Source organism: Electrophorus electricus, chromosome 18 (genome assembly GCF_041902795.1).
Source record: "Electrophorus electricus isolate QZ-2024a chromosome 18, ASM4190279v1, whole genome shotgun sequence".
Taxonomy (NCBI): Eukaryota; Metazoa; Chordata; class Actinopteri; order Gymnotiformes; family Gymnotidae; genus Electrophorus; species Electrophorus electricus.
Window position 1 is genome coordinate 4674109 of NC_137514.1, and position 19780 is coordinate 4693888.

Below are 19780 nucleotides of genomic sequence, written 5' to 3' on the forward strand. Positions count from 1 at the left end.
TCCGTCACCAGTCACCTCCATGCCCGAGTACTGTGTCTCGCTATTCCCTACAAACTAGGGGTAACTGTCACGGAACGATCCCCTCTCACTGTCACGTGGTGCGGCCCACCATGTGCAGTGGGAGTTAATTGTTTGTCTCGTTTGTAACCACGCCCATGTTGTTTAGCACACACCTGCAGCTGTTTAGTCTTGCTATGTCGTCTGTATTTAAACTGCTGTAGGGGTGTGTGTTTAGTTGTCGGTTAATGCGTCTGTTCACGTTACTTTTGTTTGTACCTTTGTTCAGTGTCAGTGTTGGTGTTCCCCATTTACGTGATGTGTGAGTGCCAGTAACATACAATCACATGATCGGGCCGTTACAGTAATATGCTCCATATTAACAGGTAATGATACATGGACAAAATACACACATGCACAACCTGGTTATTAATTCTAATTTTATTCTCATCTAACACAGCTAGATTCTCTTCTGCAAGACACCCAGAGCCATGGGAAGTGGTGGGGTGAGTTAAAGGAATTACGGGAAGTGGACTCTTTCACAAGCGCTATGCCGCAGTGCAAATTTCACAAGTTCTATGAATATTTTGGAAAGACTGTGTGCAGATTTGTATAATAAACAAGTGCCATATTGCATTTTAACTTAAATTATTTGAACTTGAAATTCTTTTACTGCTTACAGAAGGGTAAAAAATAATTGTATTTAGAAACATGCTTATCCTTTACCTAAGTACCTCTCGTCTTGGATGCAGTCTTCTGTGGATGTGTTTAATATTAACATCCAATAAACCATTCATTATTCCCATATTTATCCCTGAAATTAAAAAAAAATGTATGTGTATCAGTGGGAAACAGCTGTTTAGTGGATGTGTGGGGGCAGAACTAAATCTCCTGTTTAGTGGATGTGTGGGGGCAGGATTAAGTCACCTGTTATGTAAGAAAGCCAGGCCTAGTGTGAATAATCCCATTTAAAGGCCTTTAATACACTTTAAATGTGCTTGGATTTTAAATGACTTTCTTTGATGTTTTGTGATAGCTGGGCAGCTGATGAATAATAAAATCATTAAATGAGTCACCTTTCTGACTGTTATTAAATGCTTCTCCAAGTCAATGGAGTCTGTGCGTCCTGTTCCATGCTCTGCAGCACTCAGGCCGCTGTCACAACCTTGGTTTTCATACACCGAGACTCTCATCATGACAATAAGCTAAACTTCCTCCAAGTCTAGACTGACTGATTTTAAAAGGGAAAACAATTACTGCTATATCCAGGTGAAATACAGACATTTTATTATAATTTGTATTAGGTACACTTATACAGCACGTTTCTCAGAATACAAGGATGCTGTACAATCAACACACAACTTTCACATCCAATCAACACACTGCACAATGTTTTTACATCCAGTCAACACACCAATGAGAAGCTCTAAACAATTACGCACACCATACTTCTCTCTACTAGAAACCAGAATTTATCCCTCTAGTCACAGTGAATCTTATTCCTCAGCTTTGTGAATATTATCACTGATTACAACCTGTTGAAGCCAAAAAAATTGTTTTTTTAATCTGAGCAATAGCTGATAAATCATCTACCTAAGGACGAAATCACCAGTAGAATCAGCACCTCAATCTTAAAATCAACCGTTTTGAAATGTCACCCACACTCAGCGAATCAAATTCCAACTATTATATGCATACACTTGCATCAGACTTAGTCCACGTGATCTTAATTCAGTCTAATATTTTGAAGTTCTAGAGTCTTGCCTTGAACTTCATCCTCTCACACCTTGTGCAGCTCTGTCAACCTGGATTTGTCTGAAATGACATATTTGCAAAGGCATCACAATATGAACCAATGAGGGAAACTTTAAATCCAAACCTTTGCTAAATGGTGAAAGAGTTTAGAATTAACAAGTTTTCTTGTGCTACATCTCTACATAATGTATTGTAGACCTTGTAGACCCTTCTGTGTTACATCTCTGTGTTAAAGTAGCACATCCCACTAACAACAGGAGGGCAGTCTTTTCTTTGTTATGTGATGCTTTCTAATCGCAGTCGTGGGGAACCCAAGGATGGCTTATTTTAATGTTTCTGATAATCTAAGACACTTCAAGGATTACCAGTCCAAGCTGTAAAACGCAATTTACTCTTGTAGTTTGAGCATTGTGAGGCTTTTACAGCTGTGATCAGCCATGGAAAATGAAAATCTCAACAACAATAGGTGAATAAATGAATAAAAGGACTTGAATAATTTTTTTTAAAAAGTGAATAAATAATAATTCATACAAGTCTAAAAAAGGCATAAAATAAAAAGCATATAAGTGGATACTACAGCCTTCATCTATACAAATAATGCTAGCATTTACTCTGCAGGCCTACTCCTCTACATGGGATGGTGAACATTTGTCTTCTGAACGAAACTTTACACAACCTGCTAAAGCACTGTTGTGCTAGTCTCCAGTGATTGATAGGTTCTGGTCTATAAGATCTGAGGGCAATATAGGTGATTCTTCCAGTAATTCTACACAACCTGGTAAAGCACTGTTGTGCTGGAAGGATTCAGAATATAGGCACAGCTGAGAGTGGACCTCAGCACAAGAACAAAATCACTCAGCCTCTGGACTTACATAAAGGTCTGTAGACAATATTAAACACTATTTCAATCTCCCTATGAAGGTTAAGTTTAAACAGAGGGGAGCAGTGACACTTCATTAATTGTTCTACACATAATAAAATAAAAATTACAGAATAAGAATAATTACATTTTGAGGTTATTGTCACATTTATAGTCTTAAAGAACTCTTGGCTATAGTCTCAACAATAGCTGCAGTTGACTGTAGTAACATATAAGCAAAGTTAGCTTCTATATGAAACCCAAAGATTGAAAAAAATTAAATGAACTGTAAATGAAAAGTTGCACAACCTCAGCAAGGGTAAGTAAGATACATACAAACACACAAACTCATATATATATATAACTATATAAATATATATATATATATATATATATATATATATATATATATATATATATATATATATATATATATATATAAATATATAACTTTTTTTACTTTAGTTCCTCCCGCACTCCTTGGTGCATTGGGCAACAAGCGCTCTCCAACGGGTCCTATCGGCTGCAGCGTCTCTGGCTTCGTCCAATGAGCGTATGTCAATAGTTTTTAGGTCGGCGATGAAGGTTGATCTCCAGGTGGTTTTGGGTCGGCCTTGCTTTCGCTTTCCTCCTGTCGGTGTCCAGTGTACAGCTGCCTTTGAGATGCGTTTGTCTGGAAGACGTGGGAGATGACCAGTGAGGCACATTCTGCGTGCGGTGACAATTTCTTCCAGCTTCCGCAATCCACTCCATTGAAAACTTCCTCATTGCTAATTCTGTCCTTATACGAGATACCCAATATTCGGCGTAGGCACTGTTGATGGAAAACGTTTAGTTTCTGGGCGATCCTCTTTGTGTTCCTCCAGGTTTCACTGGCGTAAATGGCAGTTGGGATGAAGATCGTGGAGTACAGACGCATTTTGATTTCTGTATTGATTGTTGTTGAGGACCAGATGCGGTGTAGAACACACCCGCCGCCTTTCTGATCCTACATCGAACGTTCGCTTCTGAGCCACCGTCATTATTGGATACTATGCTGCCGAGATATGTGAACTCGTCGATGTCCTCCACCGTTTGCTGCCCAATAGTTATCTGCACCTTTGTTTGACAATTCACCCGCATGACCTTGGTTTTGTCTGTGTTAATGCGCAAGCCAACCTTTTCCGCTTCGCCCTCAAGGCATGCTGTCATGGATTGTAGAGCCGGTTTTGTATTCGCTAGCAAAGCAATGTCATCTGCGAAATCGAGATCAGTGAGATGAGATCCGTTTGTCCAAGGGATTCCAGTCACTGGGCTCATCATCGCCTTTTTCATGACGTAGTCGACTGTGAGCGAGAAGAGAATTGGCGACAGGATACATCCTTGCTTGACTCCGGTTTCGATGCTGAAGAAGTCTGTGTAGCCATCGTCTGTCCTGACGCAGCAGCTAGAGCTGATATATAGGTTCTGGAAGACGTTCACAAACCGCTGTGGAATGCCGTAGGCTCGTACAATTTTCCACAAGGAGCCCCTGTGGATGCTATCAAAAGCCTTTTTGAAGTCGATAAAGTTGATGAGCAGGGGGCGCTGGAATTCGATGCACTGTTTGATGATATTACGAAGCATGTAAATCTGCTCACTGCACGATCGGCCCACTCTGAATCCGGCTTGCTCTTCCTGGAGAATTTCGTTCACAGCTTGTTGAAGGCGCCGTAATAGAACGCTGCAGAAGACTTTTCCAGGAACCAAGAGGAGTGTAATGCCCTTCCAATTGTTGCAGTCGGCGGTATTGCCTTTCTTGGGGAGTTTAACGATTACTCCTTTCCTCCAGGCACTTGGGACACTCTGATCTTGCCAGCACTTGTTGAACAGCACTGTGAGGGTGTTTGCAATTGCGTCTCCACCATGCTTTAGCATTTCCGGTGCTATCTCGTCTAGGCCGGGTGCTTTGTTGGCTTGGAGTGTTCGAATAGCCACCTTAGTTTCCTCGATAGTGATTAGATCAAGATTAACTACCAGGTCTGAAGGTGGCGGTGTGGTGCCAAAGTCTTTCAGCTTCTCCACAGCGTAAGGACGTTGTCGTTGCTTTTGTTCTCTCCGTTTGAGCCGTAACCGAATTGAGGATCATACGAGATAATGGTCCGATCCAACGTCCGCCCCGCGATAGGCTCTGACGTCCAACAGTGCTGGACGCCATCGCCGAGAGATACAGATAAAGTCAATTTCATTGTATGTGGCTCCATCCGGCGATCGCCAGGTTTTCTTATGGATGTTTTTGTGTCGGAAGTATGTGTTACCAATGCAGAAATTGTTCATATTGCTAAAGGATAGAAGTCGTTCACCATTATTGTTCGTCTGTCGCCACGAACTGTGTGGACCAATGACGTTTTTTAAGCCACGACGGTCATCGATAATTTGTGCATTAAAATCACCAATGAGAAGTTTAACGTCATGGGTGTCTTGGGTGTCAATGGTGTCGTGTAGCAGTCCGTAGAACGTATCCTTCTGATCGTCATCGGAGTCTTCGGTTGGAGCGTATACTTGGATGATGGAAGTTTTAGCGTTTCTTGATTGAAATCGTGTGGTGATGATGCGATCATTGACAGGTTTCCATCCAAGCAGTGCACATGATGCCTTTTTACTAAGCACCAATCCGACACCATGAATATGGTGCTCCTCATGTCCTGAATACAGGACTGACTTGCCATCACTTACGATCTTTCCTGATCCAGCCCAACGCATTTCGGAGACGCCCAATATGTCAAGATTGTAGTTGTCAAATTCGTGTAGAAGCTGGGCGAGCTTCCCACCTTCGCAGAGAGTTCTAACGTTCCAGGTGCCTAATTTGGAAATCATTTTTGCATCGAAGGTTCCGGTCTGCATCAGGAGTTGGACACCCTCGGGGGTTTGCTCCAGCACCGTCATCAAGTTAGGGCCAGGTCCTCTTTGCTGATGGGATCGTTTAGAATATTCGCTTGTTGTTTCCGTAACTCTACCATTGCCGGTTCCCAAGTGCCGGATGTGAAAGGAGGAGGTATAGGCGCCGGGCCAGCAACCTGGCTCTGTAAAAACTTTTACCGCTACGGATATATATATATATATATAGATAGATATAGATATAGATATATATATAGATATATATATATATAGATATATTCTCCATAAATTTATGATGATGATAATGAGGATGATGTGTGTGTGTGTGTGTGTGTGTGTGTGTATGTGTGTACTGAAATACTGTCTTAGATTATATCAAGTTAAAATGTAATTTGGTAGTTCCATCTGGTGATTTGTCTTCTCATTTCATTAAGGTGTCTAATAAAGATGACAGCTCTCTCAACTGCTGATAATACTGGTCCTAAAAACATGTGTGTATATTGTTCATTTCACACTGCTGTAGATCACTAAGGAATCCTCAAGTGAGAGACCAACACACCTGTAATCAAAGACAAAAGTGGAACCAACTGTGATCAATCTGAAAAACATTCTGAAAGCGTTCGCTCAAATTTACACTGTTACAGTGCAGTACTAAGAGCCTGATTGTGGTGTTCTCTTTTACCTGCTGGCTGGACCATTGCAGGTAAATTTCACACTGGCATACTGAATGCAGTCCTTCTCTATAAACTGATGATGTTGGTGTTGGGCAGTAGCATACTCAGACTCCTCAACTGGCCCAGAGACAGCAGCTTTCACCACAGGACCTTCAGCTTTCCTGGGATAAGTATGTTGCTGAGGCACAACACTGGCATATTGAACATCCTGATTGGTCATATCCAGGTTGGAGGCTGGATCACTGCTTGTAGCTCTTGCTGTTACATTGCTATAGATGTTTTCCTGAAGGATGAAAAAATTATACTTTGCAGCTGTATCTTGACGCAAGGATTGATAGGGCCACACTGAAATAAGTACATGAAAGAGACAGCAAGAGAAATAAGATTTTTTTAATAAAGTAAATGTTTGTTGCCTATATGCTTGTAGTAGTCAGCAAAGAAAATACACTCACAACAGGTTACATGATCATGGTAGATGTGTACTGATTTTAGCTTTTTACCAAATTGCTGTCATTCAAATTCTCTTGGTCTCCCCCCATTGTTGCTGCTGATTCAATGGTGCTAGCACAATGTGATTTTGTTTATGCTCGTATTTATGTTTATTTGCTTTTCAGCTGTCTCGTTTCCCCTTAACCTAGTTGTGTATATATACACCTCATGTCTTTCTCTTTTTGTTGCTGGACATTCATTGGTTTGCTTTCTGGTGTCTTGTGTTTCCTGTTCTCTGTTGTTCTCTGACACTCCTGGGCATAATTTTTTATGGTTTCATGTCTGACTCCTGGCCTACTGACCCTAGACGGTTGACCGCGATTAATAATGACCACGGTTTGTTGCTCATCTCCACATTTGCATCCTACCTCACTTTGCTCTACATTACACATATATTTCCTGAGTTCACAGAGTAACAAAATGAAAACTAGATTAAAAATGCTGTGGTATCAGTATGGCCTTACCTGTTTTAACATAGGTTCTTCAGGCAAATCATCTCTTAGTTTTCTCCTGACACAATAATAATAATAATAATAATAATAATAATAACAATAATAATAATAATAATAATAATAATAGCAATAACTTTTAATGAATATGAAACACACACACATCTTTACCTTGTCCAGAAAACTCCACTGAGTAGGACTACAACCACAGTTAGACAGACTCCAACAACTATATAAAAAATCATGGAGACTCTTGCTAAGAGAGAGAGAGAGAGAGAGAGAGAGAGAGAGAGAGAGAGAGAGAGAGAGAGATTGTTATCATTATAATTAATATCAATAGATATTATTTAAATAAAAGACCATCAAAATGGGAGCTCTAAAATTCTAATCTAATTCCATAATAGTGTAAACCCATTTCTCACCCTTTAAAATGACTGAGAGTGCAGAACTGTGAGAACCATATTTGTTCTGAGCCACACAGTAGTACCAGCCACTGCTACTGGAGCTGATGGTGAAGTTGTAAGTCTGTCCAGATCCTACAGGTGAGGTTCCTCCTTCTTTAAACCAGGTGTAGTTCTGCACAGGTGGGTTGGCATCACTGCTGCAGGTCAGAGTCACTGAACTGCCCTCCACTATTTCACCAGAGGGACTGATGGACACTGATACATTCTTTGGAGGATCTAAAAACCAGGAAACAATGGCATGATTTAATCATCAGAAGAGGTTTGTCTTTATTGTACCTTTACAAAACACAGAATTTCAAATTGTACAAACATTAACTTACACATAACATTCAGTATTACAGCAGAGTATTTATCTCCATGTTGATTACTGGACTTGCACTTGTATTCCCCACTGTCCTCAGAGCTGATATTAGGAATAATGTATGTGCTTTCTTTTCCTAATAATGTTTTCTTCTTAAACCAGGTGTAGTTCTGCACAGGTGGGTTGGCATCACTGCTGCAGGTCAGAGTCACTGAACTGCCCTCCACTATTTCACCAGAGGGACTGATGGACACTGATACATTCTTTGGAGGATCTAAAAACCAGGAAACAATGGCATGATTTAATCATCAGAGGAGGTATTTTCTTTATTGTACCTTTACAAAACACAGAATTTCAAATTGTACAAACATTAACTTACACATAACATTCAGTATTACAGATGAGTATTTTGATCCATGTTGATTAGTGGACTTGCACTTGTATTCCCCACTGTCCTCAGAGCTGATATTAGGAATAATGTATGTGTTTTCTTTTCCTAATAATGTTTTCTCCTTATACCAGTTGTAGCTCTGCACAGGTGGGTTGGCATCACTGCTGCAGGTCAGAGTCACTGAACTACCTTCCACTATTTCACCAGAGGGAGTGATGGACACTGATGCTCTTTTTGGAGCATCTGTGAGAAATATTGAGGTCAGTTGAATTTTTTAGTCAAAGAGAAAACACCCAAACATTTTGCTACATCATAGGAATAATAAGATTATTGATATTCTCAGTTCAGGCATAAATGTTGGGCAAACCAGATAAAGTAATTAGTTGTAAAAGAAATAGTCAGATTTTAATTGCCAAATATTTAAACCCATAATTGCCTTGATATGAGTTGGTCTTGAGATAGTTGTTTTATGAGAATAGATGAATGCATCTGTACTTACACCTGACATCAAGAATAACAGCGGAAGATGAATGGCTTTGTCCCAGTACAGCACAGCTGTAACTGCCTGCATGCTCACTGCTGACTGTCTTCAGGTTCAGGGCCTTGGTGTTGGAGGATAAACTGACCCCATTTTTGTACCAGATGTACGATGGACCAGTCAGATTGCATGTGGTTTTACACGCGAGAGTGACGTCATCTCCCTCCACCACTTCCTCAGGAGTCTCCACCTGGAGGTCTGAGAATAAGAAAGAACAAAGCTACACCTCATACTGCATCTGTTCAATAAGGTTGTCAGCAGTATTTTGAGCATCAGTGCATAGACTGAGTCTTATAATGAGTCTCTGATGAGATTTTAGGAGCATGTACTGCTCAAATTAGACCTTAGCATTTAATCACTTCATTGTGTGTCTAAGTCTGTCTTTGTGTGTTTTAACTATTCAAAAAAGGTCAAATCATTTCCTTTTCTCACTTAAAACTTTTCCCCAGGTGTGGTATAGAAGATCACTGCTGTAGAGTCCTCTGAGGCACTCATTGAGGACAGAGTGCAATTACTGTGTAGCTCACCTGTGACAAAAAGCTGAACTCCATCTTGACCTTGCCATTTTCCTGTAGTAGTACTTGTTATAAACCTGAAGTAGTATTTCCTTTGGTCCTGTTCTGTCACATCTCTCAGTATGAGGGTGCAGTTGGACTGTTTATCTCCGAGGTACTCAACCCTGTCTCTGTACTCGGTGTCTAAAGATATGTCAGAAGGCTCTTGATTACCTTCAACCAGCTCTGTACTCCACAATGTTTTAACAATTACATAACCAGATGGGTACGTGTAAGTACAGCCCATGGTCACTGTAGATACATTTAGGGCACAGATAGATTTGGGGCTGTAATTCACATTCCACCCACCCTCTACAACAAACCCTGCAACACAAAAAAAAGAAAAAAGTGTCAGTTATTGTTATTTACTGCTCAAGTATTAAAATGGATATTTATCATTTTGAATAATTTGGAGTTAGGAACGATGAGCTAAACAAACCTTCGGGAAAGCAGAGGCAAACACACTGCACAGCTCTGCCACTACTGCACAAATATGACTGTACATACAAATATTGGCTAGCACATTAGTCTGTCACTCTGTTTTGCTTTGGGGTTTTTTTTGTTCAAAAATATCTGGCAAAAAAAGTTCAGACTCACCAGATATTATAAGAAAAACAAGAGGAATGGCAGAGGTTATTTGGACTGACATCATCACAGACAGCTCTGTAATTACAGGGATGAAAATGTTGTTTGTAATGTTGTTACAGGGATGAAAATGTTGTGGTTTTTTTGTCTTCCTTCCTAATTAAAACTTGCATCCACAACCCTGCATTATATATATATATATTAGACTAACATCAATAGCAACAATAATCTACTACTATTAGTGGTAGTAGGAGGAGGAGGAGGAGGAGCAGTAGTAGTAGTATTAGTATTATAACTAATATTTTTATTATCAGCAGTAGTAGTTGTAGTAGTAGTATGCTTGTAGTAGTAGTAAGAAAGCTATTGTAAGAGTATAAGAGTAATAAGAGTATAATGCAACCATTAGCTAAAATGTTTCATATTTAACTGCTTCGTTTACTAGAGAACCCACAAAGAACCCCCTTTTAAAATGTGCATATAAAGTGTATGTATATACCAAAGTAAATTGGTTCTTACCTCATACCAACTCTATGAACACTAAATAAAAATGGAAGCAGCAGCTTTAAGGTTTTAACTGCATAACTGTGTGAGATAGATTTTAATCTTTGATGGTTGTTCCTCTTTTTATTGCATCAGAACCCCCCCCCCCCGCCCTTTCACAATGGCAGGTCCCTACACTACCAGAAAAAATCCTTTTCTAGTGTAGTGGTCTGACCTTAAAAGAATTTAAATATGTTAAAATAAAAATATATCAGTATGTGGATTAATGAAAAATAAATAAAATCATTTAAGAAGTTACAATTGAAAGTAATTGAAAATTCCGATAGTTTCATGCCTATGTGTCATGTCCATGAGAGCGTGAGAGAGAGAGAAAAAGAGTGATGAACAGAAAAAACACAGATAAAAACTGGCAGAGGGTGCAGAGACAAAGAGAAGCAGACCAAGCTTGAGGAGGCATGAGAAAAAAACAGGAAGACATGTGAAGACTAACCAGATGATAGTGAGCCAACACACTCCCCACACAGCACATTGTGAAACTGCTGTTTACATATTCAAAAACCCTGGTTTAATATATTTATAGTGCCCTGGGGTTTGAGTGAGTTCCTCTTAAATAATCACAGTCCTGGTATGATTTTGTATCTACTTATCAATTCCACTGACTAACTCTGCCTGGTTTTTTAAAGATAATAAACAGATCTAAATGGACCAAAATCCTGAGGGTGATTTTCATTTCCTGAATCTGAATTATCCACCCATGGGAACACATGGCCTTAAATTATTTCTGCATACCTTTGTTTACTGTGAGCCTGAGATATTTTCTTGAGTGTGAATATTTTAATAATTATGCAGTGACATCTGATTTTCATCCTTGGCACAAAGACCTTTAAGTTGAAAACTGACTGCATTTGTAACAAAGATCAGACAGATCATTGATTAAGTGTGATATCTCTATAGCTTTACTTCTCTCTCTCGCTGTTAGAGTCTGCAGCAGTTATGTGTTCCCTTTAGGCACTCTCTCCTGGTAGATTTTAGGCATTGACTGTTTCTGAAACTACCAGAAGTGTCAGGATGGCAGAAGTACATTCACTTCTTGAATAAAAGGATCTGAGTAATAATAATAATAATAATAATAATAATAATAATAATAATATGTGGCAAGAGAGAGTGGTGAGGGCATGTGAGGACTCCCAGATTATCATGTGAATGTGTTTAGTCTGTCTCTTTTTGCTTTGTTTTTTGCTTGTTTGCGATACTTCAGAAATGAAAGCACACTATTCTCAAATTACTCTTCTACGGCATTTAGCGGACACTTTTATCCAAAGCAGCTTACAACTTTGACTGAGTCCAACTTGAGAAATCGAATGGTTAAGGGCCCAACATTGGCAAGGCTTGAACTAGCAACCATCCAGTTACGAGGAAACATAACCACTCAGCTAACACTAATCACATTATAGCTAGATGGTTGTTTAAGTGTTAAGTGTCAAGTAAACTATTTATTAATAATGAACCAGAAGTAGATTAATATTCCATATTGCAACCAAGCACTACAGGAGAGAAGAGAAAAAACCCCAAAGATGTCAGATGAGCTGAGTGTTGACACTGTGCCACAGTTGCTACACTCACCACTGCCCCCTGCTGGCTACCAAGGATACAGCAGCTGATTTAAGACAGGGCATGTTGAAGTCTTACATGTACTGAGAAAATAAGCCACAGTGTCAAAGCACTAACTTAAGAAATGGCATCACTCATTACTTGGTCAAACATCAAACACAACTGACATGTTACACCTCAGTCATGAGTCATATCCTGCTAAGATTTATGATTGAGTAATATTTCAAGTAAGATACATTGTTTTGTATAGAATAAGGCTATTGTCATCTGACACAATAGAAGGCCAAAATATAGACCTAACATTTAATACATTTTTGAATATTTTAATTAAAGTAGAAACAGTACAACTGAAACATCAGGACACAGATAGATTATGTGTAAATTACAGATTTAAAATTACACTTTAGATTATGTAAATTTACAGAATATATCAAATATATTTGCATACATGCAAACTTTTGACCGGTGGAATATACATACACTATATTGCCAAAAGTATTCAATCACCCATCCAAATCAATGAATTCATGTGTTCCAATCACTTCCATAGCCACAGGTGTATAAAACCAAGCACCTAGGCATGCAGACTGCTTCTACAAACATTTGTGAAAGAATGGGTCACACTCAGGAGCTCAGTGAATTCCACTGTGCTATCGTGATAGGATGCCACCTGTGCAACAAGTCCAGTTATGAAATTTCCTCGTAACTAAATATTCCACAGTCACTTGTCAGTGGTATTATAACAAAGCGATTGGGAACGAGAGCAACTCAGCCACGAAGTGATGGGCAACATAAAATGACAGAGCAGGGTCAGCGGATGCTGAGGCACAGTGTTCAGATCTCCAATTTTCTGCAGAGTCAATCAATACAGACCTCCAAACGTCTTGTGGCCTTCAGATGTATGTTCCTGTTTTCATATTGGTTTTTATTAAAGAAATACTGCAAACACATAAGCACACACAAACCATTTATAAGAAGTTTCTCTAAGCAGTTTTAAAAACACAAGGCCCATATGATATGATTAAACCCATCATAAAAATTACATCAGTCCACAACAATTTAGAAAAGTGCACATGACAATGTAAAAGAGAGAAAAAAATCTTGTACAGAAGTCTTTAGAATGGAAATTGGACCAGCTGATACTCTTTGTAGTAAATAATTTTCAATCAATTAATGATGAAAGTAAAAAAAAAAGAAAATGAGTGGAAAGAAGTGGCAAAAACAGACATGTCACTAAAGGAAACATCAGAGATGGTAATACAGGAAACATCCATTTAATTTTGAGCAAAATAGGATGTGTGGTTAATGAATAGGGCTCTACTAAATTCACAGGAAAATTTGGTTAATTTCATTGACCTGGTTTCTCAAAAATGAGGAATTCCATGCATTTTAAAAGACAAATGGCAACTTTCAAAGCATTTATTAAATAACAGTTAACTACATAGTTAGCTACACTAGTAACTTTAGCCTTGCCAAACAAGACTACCATGCTAAGCTAGTAGCTAATAGCCTGCCCTAATGACTGAGTGGTAACAGTACGTTTAAATTGCAGTGAAGCCAGTCGATTTTCTCTCCACCTTGCATTGATTTCTTAGGAGGCAGGTGGTGGTTGTGTATGAGGAATTATTGGAGTGAGCGTGTTACAAGCAAAGATACTTTGAAATGTTGAACTTTTCTCCATTTTATGTAAATGAGAAGGGAGTTTTTCTGAACAATAGTCAATCACCACTGTGTAGTACATTTCTTCATGTCACCAGAAGACTTGGATGTTGCAGCCATTTTATTGTTTTTAAATTATATTTCCTGTTCTTTGTGTATTTAAGCAACTATGCAATCACTATTCCCTTCGACCCCGATGAAGGCTGAAACATGTTGGTGTAAAATAAAGTGTGGATTTGGTTTCTCCAGTCATCAAGTGTTGCTGCTTTCATTTTTTTCATCATGTCAAGTTGAAATCAGTGTTGTGACAAGATGGCGGGGAGGATTGTCATTGCTGTGTGTGGTTTTCCTCTACTTTTCCTGTACTCCTTTGATTTTCCAGAGACGTTTTAAAAACGTTTCTTAGTGACACACATTTTTAGTGACAATTGGTAGGGTCACATTTATAAGTCGCAGTTACATGGAGTGACCTGTAAAGGGTGTAGATTAGTCAGGAAGGTGCTGTTAATGGGTAAGTCAGACCTGTGGTTGAGCAGAACGTTTCAGAATGTTTTCTTCAATCTCAGACTAACTACTGTTGAATCAAGTCTTTGGAGAGTTTACCAGGTATTGACTTACTACCCAAGCCAAGGCATTTTGGGTTTCTTAATTTTGGATTTTACAACAAAATGGAACTGTGGTGTAATACTCCCCCACGTCTGTGGGGTCTCTCAAATGGTCATCGCTGGAGAGCCTAAAAAAGTATTTTTAGGGGAGAATGATGGTCCATATTAGATCGATATTTCTCAAAAATGTAGAGGAATCCTGGAATTGCACAGATGATACTGATGCTCAAGTGTAACGGGTAGCTCATCTTCTTCTTTCAGTAGGGTGTCCAATAGCCAAATCTGATGCCACTGGCCCTGGGCAGATCTGTGAATGTTGTTCAGTGTGGTACAGAATGCATGGTACAGAGGGTCTGTAGAATTATATCACTGCTGTAGAATCCTGTGTAGCACTGAATGAGGACAAAGTGTAATTACTGATGTAGCTCTCCTGCTGAGGTGGGTAGAGTAGCCAAAATAATAACAAATACTTCATACTCATTTAATATATATATATTTATTGTATTGGTGATTATGTTTCATCTGGCAACAGGTTATTTAACCCTAACTGATGCAGTGAGTAGCTTCTCATTTCTTAAACAACCAGGTCGAAAGACACATCCTGTGGTCGTGGAAAAGATGTTAATCTGTTTCAGAAGGGTCAAATTACTGGCATGCATTAAGCAGAGAAAACATCTAAGGAGATTGCTGAAACTACTAAAATCAGGTTAAGAACTGTCCAATGCATTATTAAAAAGTGGAAGGGCAGTGGGGCAACATCATCTTCGAGGAAGGAATGTGGTCGCAAAACAATCTTGAATAATCATGATCAGCAATCACTTAAACATGTGGTGAAATCAAATCATAGAAAAACAACAGTAGACAGTAATAGTGAAAGTAAGAGCATTTCCACTCGCACAATGCAAAGGGAACTCAAGGGATTGGGACTAAACAGCTGTGTAACCTATGATCTGGGGTTGCTGCACTTGGTCAGGTCTAGGTTCAGCAATGTTATGTGCCCAAAGAATGAGGTCAGCTGACTACCTGAATATACTGAATGACCAGGTTATTCCATCAATGAATTTTTTCTTCCCTTATGGCACGGGTATATTCCAAGATGACAATGCTAGGATTCATCAGGCTCAAATTGTGAAAGAGTGGTTCAGGGAGCATGAGACATCTTTTTCACACATGGATTGGCCACCACAGAGCCCAGACCTGAACCCCATTGAGAATCTTTGGGATGTGCTGGAGAAGACGTTACGCAGTGGTCCAAATCTCCCATCATCGATACAAGATCTTGGGGAAAAATTAATGCAACTCTGGACAGAAATAAATCTTGTGACATTGCAGAAGCTTGTGGAAACGACACCACAGCGAATGCGTGCCATAATCAAAGCTAAAGGCAGTCCAACGAAATATTAGAGTATTTAATAAAATATTAAATATTTTTGGCCAGACAATATACACACACACACACACACACACACACACACACAGCTGCTTTTCTTTGCTCTGGGTCTATAGTTCATATCGGCTAAATATTGTGCATATAAGATAAGTCACAAACATCACATTGGATTTGGTGATAACTGTGATTATTACAATTTCTTGGACTACTCTGAACTTTAGCTCAAGGTCACTTAGTAGATGTTTTACATTTTGTTATATTAACAATGCAATTAGGTAACCAATTAGACCGGCTAGCTAGCTAGATATATTATGTTGCCTAGCTGCCTAGCTAACAGCTGTGCCTGTATGTGTTCAAAAGACCAGTGAAACAGGAGGACTTATTTCTCCTTAATATTAGGAGAAAATATATAATTTAGCATTTGTTTTATATTGTATAATGTATATTGTATAATTTAATAGAATACGTAATTCCCACCCTTAACCCTTATTAGAATAATTTCATAAAAACATCTTGTTAGCGTGCTGTTTGAGACTATAATGTGTGCACAATTATTAGGCAAGTTCTATTTTTGAGGATTCATTTTATTATTGAACAAATACAGTGCTCTTGGTCAATCCAAAATGTTAATAAACCTGAAACCTGAATATTTAAGAAAGTAAAAGTGAAGTTTTAGCTTTCTTAGGAAAATATCTATGTGTGCATAATTATTGGGCAACTATTAGTGTGCAGAATTATTATGCACCTAAATGAAAAATAGAAATTTACCCATCTGACTTGTTTATTTTCATCTGTTAAAGTGAGAATAATAAACAAACAACATACAAATAAAAACATTTACAAAAAACATTTCTGACATTTTAAAAAAATCAGTGACCAATATAGCCACTGTCTTATTCAATAATAGTCATAAGCCTTCTATTCATGGGGTCTGTCAGTTTTTTAATCTGTTTACAATCTGTGACGGGCGAGGGAGGGGCCATACCGTGACACAATCACCTTTGTGCAGGAGCAGCTGCAGCCTCCCAGACACGGTTCAGAAATCTGTATTGTTTTCCTTCACCATAAATCTCCCAGAAGTTCCAGAAGTTCAAATTATTTTTAATCTTTAAGGCCTTTACTGGCTAGACATGAAGTGGAGTACTTCGATGCATGCAATGGAGCATTGTCCTGCATAAAAATCATGGTCTTCTTGAAAGGTGCAGACTTTTTTCTGTTCCACTGTTTGAAGAAGGTTTCTAAAAACTGGCAGTAGGTTTGGGAGTTTATTTTAAGTCCATCGTAAAAAAAAAAAAGGGCCAATTAGCTCATCTTTAATAATACCAACCCATAATAGTGTCCCACCTCCACCTTCCTGGTGAGTCGAAGTGGAGCTCTGTGCCCATTACTGATCCAGCAAAAGGCCCATCCATCTGGTCTTTCATCAGTCCATAAATCCTTTGAAAAATTTGTCTTCAGATATTTCTTGGCCCAGTCTTGACGTTTCACCTTATGTATGTTGTTCAGTGGTTGTTGGTTTATAGCCTTCTTTACCTTGGTCATGTCTGTGAGTACTGAAAACCTTGTACTCCTGGGCACTCAAGGTGGATTACAGTTCTGGAATATAACAGCACTGGAGGATAATGATTTCCAGGTCACTTCATGATTCATTCTTCTCAAATCTTTGACAGTTAATCTGCATCTTTTTTTCCTCAACACGTTTCATGCAAACCTGTGGACTATTTGCAACAAAACGTTTGATGGTTCTGTGATCACACCCCAATAACTTACTAATTGTAAGAGTGCTGCATCCCTTTGAATGACTTTTTACAATGTTTGACTTTTTGCTTGAGGAAATTAAGCTGCCTAATAATTATGCACACCTTGATATAGGGTGTTGATTTCCTTAGGCCACACCCTCTCACATTACACAAATACACATCACCTGATATGCTTAAATCCAATAAGCATTCAAGTTTATATAGCTTGGAGTTGGAAAATATGCAAAAAGATTATGAGATGATCAAAATATTATCTTGCCTAATATTTGTGCACACATTGTAAGATGAACTCAGATCATTTTGATATAAGTTAACAGCTGCATGTGTTTCTCTTCTTGCGTGGTCGCCTAGAGCTCAAGTCTCTTACAGAACTTCAGGAGGTTGACTGACTGTACCAAGTGAGTCCTGATCATCACACTGATATGTGCATTACATTAAGACTGGAAGCAGCATTTGGAGCACAAACACCCAGCTGTATAGACCTAAGAACCTTGTTTAAAAGGTTTACTTGCTATCACAGCTTTAAAGATGACTCTGATAAGTGTACAACCATTTACAACGCATTCAGTTTCCCTCAAGTAAACACAAGAAACAAGAAACAAGGTAGAAAAACAACTTAGAATAACTTACTATAAAATATTTGGTTAACCATCAACTCAAATTGTGCTTTATGTCTACAAGAGTAAATAATCCTATTTATTCTTCTTTTGTAACTTTCTAAACAAAAAAAAATGGCTACCTCAAATTTCAAGTATTTATTTAGTTATTTGTTATTATCAAAGAATTCTGTTTGAAATGAATAACTCACTGGAGTGTGTTTCAGGGGAGATTTTACTCATTTTGCATAGATCACAAAGGACACAGCAGCAAGTTCTGAAACAGATTAAAAACAGCAAGTAAAAAGGGCTGCATCAAAATTATTATTATTATTATTACTGTTGTTGTTGTTGTTGTTGCTCTTATTGTTGTTGTTTTATTGTTGTTGTTATCTTAAAGTATAGCTATGTATTTTGTACCCATAATAAATAACAAGTATATGCATTTGTTAGGTGGTTAGTATCAATATCATTTAGTTTGAAATATTTAAGTACGTATCTCCCCAAAGTGCCCCAGGGCTGTGCTGCACTGCTTCTGCAAGTGGTCTGCTTATAAGGCAGAAGTCCCGCCACGTCTTCCCCAAACAAGGTTTCTGATTGTTGGGACATATATTACTTGCAGCAGGACAAACTAGCTACTAACAAAGTAGCTACTAGCAACACAGAGAGTATGCTGAACATGAAACCCAAGCAAGTCATACAATATCCAACAAGCAAACTAACAAACACAGATCTTAAAAACAGCACTCAACAAGGGATAACTAGACTCAGGTGAATGCAATCAGGGTGGAGGACTAAACAAGGAGGCAGAACAGAGCAAAACCAAAACAAAGAAGCACATGGAAGGCTATCGCCAATGGAAGCGAGATGTCCAGGGATGGGAATACCTGACAAGCCAACATAAATAATCTTGTATATTTCACCAAAAAACAAACAAAAAACAAATAATTGGTTTAGCATTGGAAGGGAATAAAAGCATTTTCAGGTTGATGACACTATTAACAGCAGCATTTAGACAGGGCCTATGATTAATCCATATCCAATCAACCATTACTAAACTATTGAAAAGTACTGAATGATGCTGTCACAGATGACAGTCCCTCTCCTGCAAGCTCCTCAATATTAATCAGCATTCCCCTACTTATACCGTATTAATGATCATCACCTGTTGTAGTAAAGAAACACCATCACTTTGTTCTGTGTGAGGTCTTGTTGATTTTCTTGCATTTCTGAGCTATCCTAGTTCTTAGTGGTTGTTGTTTGTAGAATTTTTACTGTTTTTTAGATTAGTTCTTTGGATTTTGTCTGCCACTTTAAACCTGTCTTCTGGCTCTTAATAAACTCACACTTGGTCTATATGTTCTGAGCTTGTGTGTTACATTTGCATAGTGACTACAGTGTTTCATTTGTTTATAACAGCAATCAATACACCTCCTAAGCAGGAACACACATTATTTACATTAAGTTGTTGAATGTCACTTAAGTATAGAAATGTGGTATTCTCCATGATCTCCTTTTTCCATGTTTCTCCTCCTTTCAAAGTTTTGTATCTCTTTACATTTACACAAGTTTCTTTACATTCAGTGTCAAAGTCAACATAGTGATTTGAAGCTGAATGGTTTGAATTACTTGCGTGAGGGCAGCTACTTTCAATGCACTGATGCATAGACAATATAATCTTTTAGATTTTGGTGCATAATGGATTTATGATATATGGAAATACAACAGCAAGAAGAACAACAACAA

General features: G+C 38.5%; 1 protein-coding gene and 1 pseudogene across 1 annotated transcript; both read right to left on the reverse strand.

Annotated features, from left to right (window-relative positions):
• Positions 1 to 1261: 1261 nt before the first annotated feature.
• LOC145651963 (uncharacterized) lies at positions 1262 to 7377 on the reverse strand (annotated as a pseudogene).
• Positions 5972 to 10491, reverse strand: LOC145652108 (B-cell receptor CD22-like). The gene is made up of 9 exons (XM_081701582.1): positions 10429 to 10491; positions 9925 to 9990; positions 9301 to 9651; positions 8735 to 8971; positions 8224 to 8478; positions 7864 to 8118; positions 7502 to 7759; positions 6150 to 6486; positions 5972 to 6026 (listed from the first exon to the last, which is right to left on the reverse strand). Exons 2-9 carry the CDS (start codon positions 9977 to 9979, stop codon positions 5972 to 5974), a joined length of 1803 nt encoding a protein of 600 aa, XP_081557708.1. The 5' UTR covers positions 9980 to 9990; positions 10429 to 10491.
• Positions 10492 to 19780: the final 9289 nt, after the last annotated feature.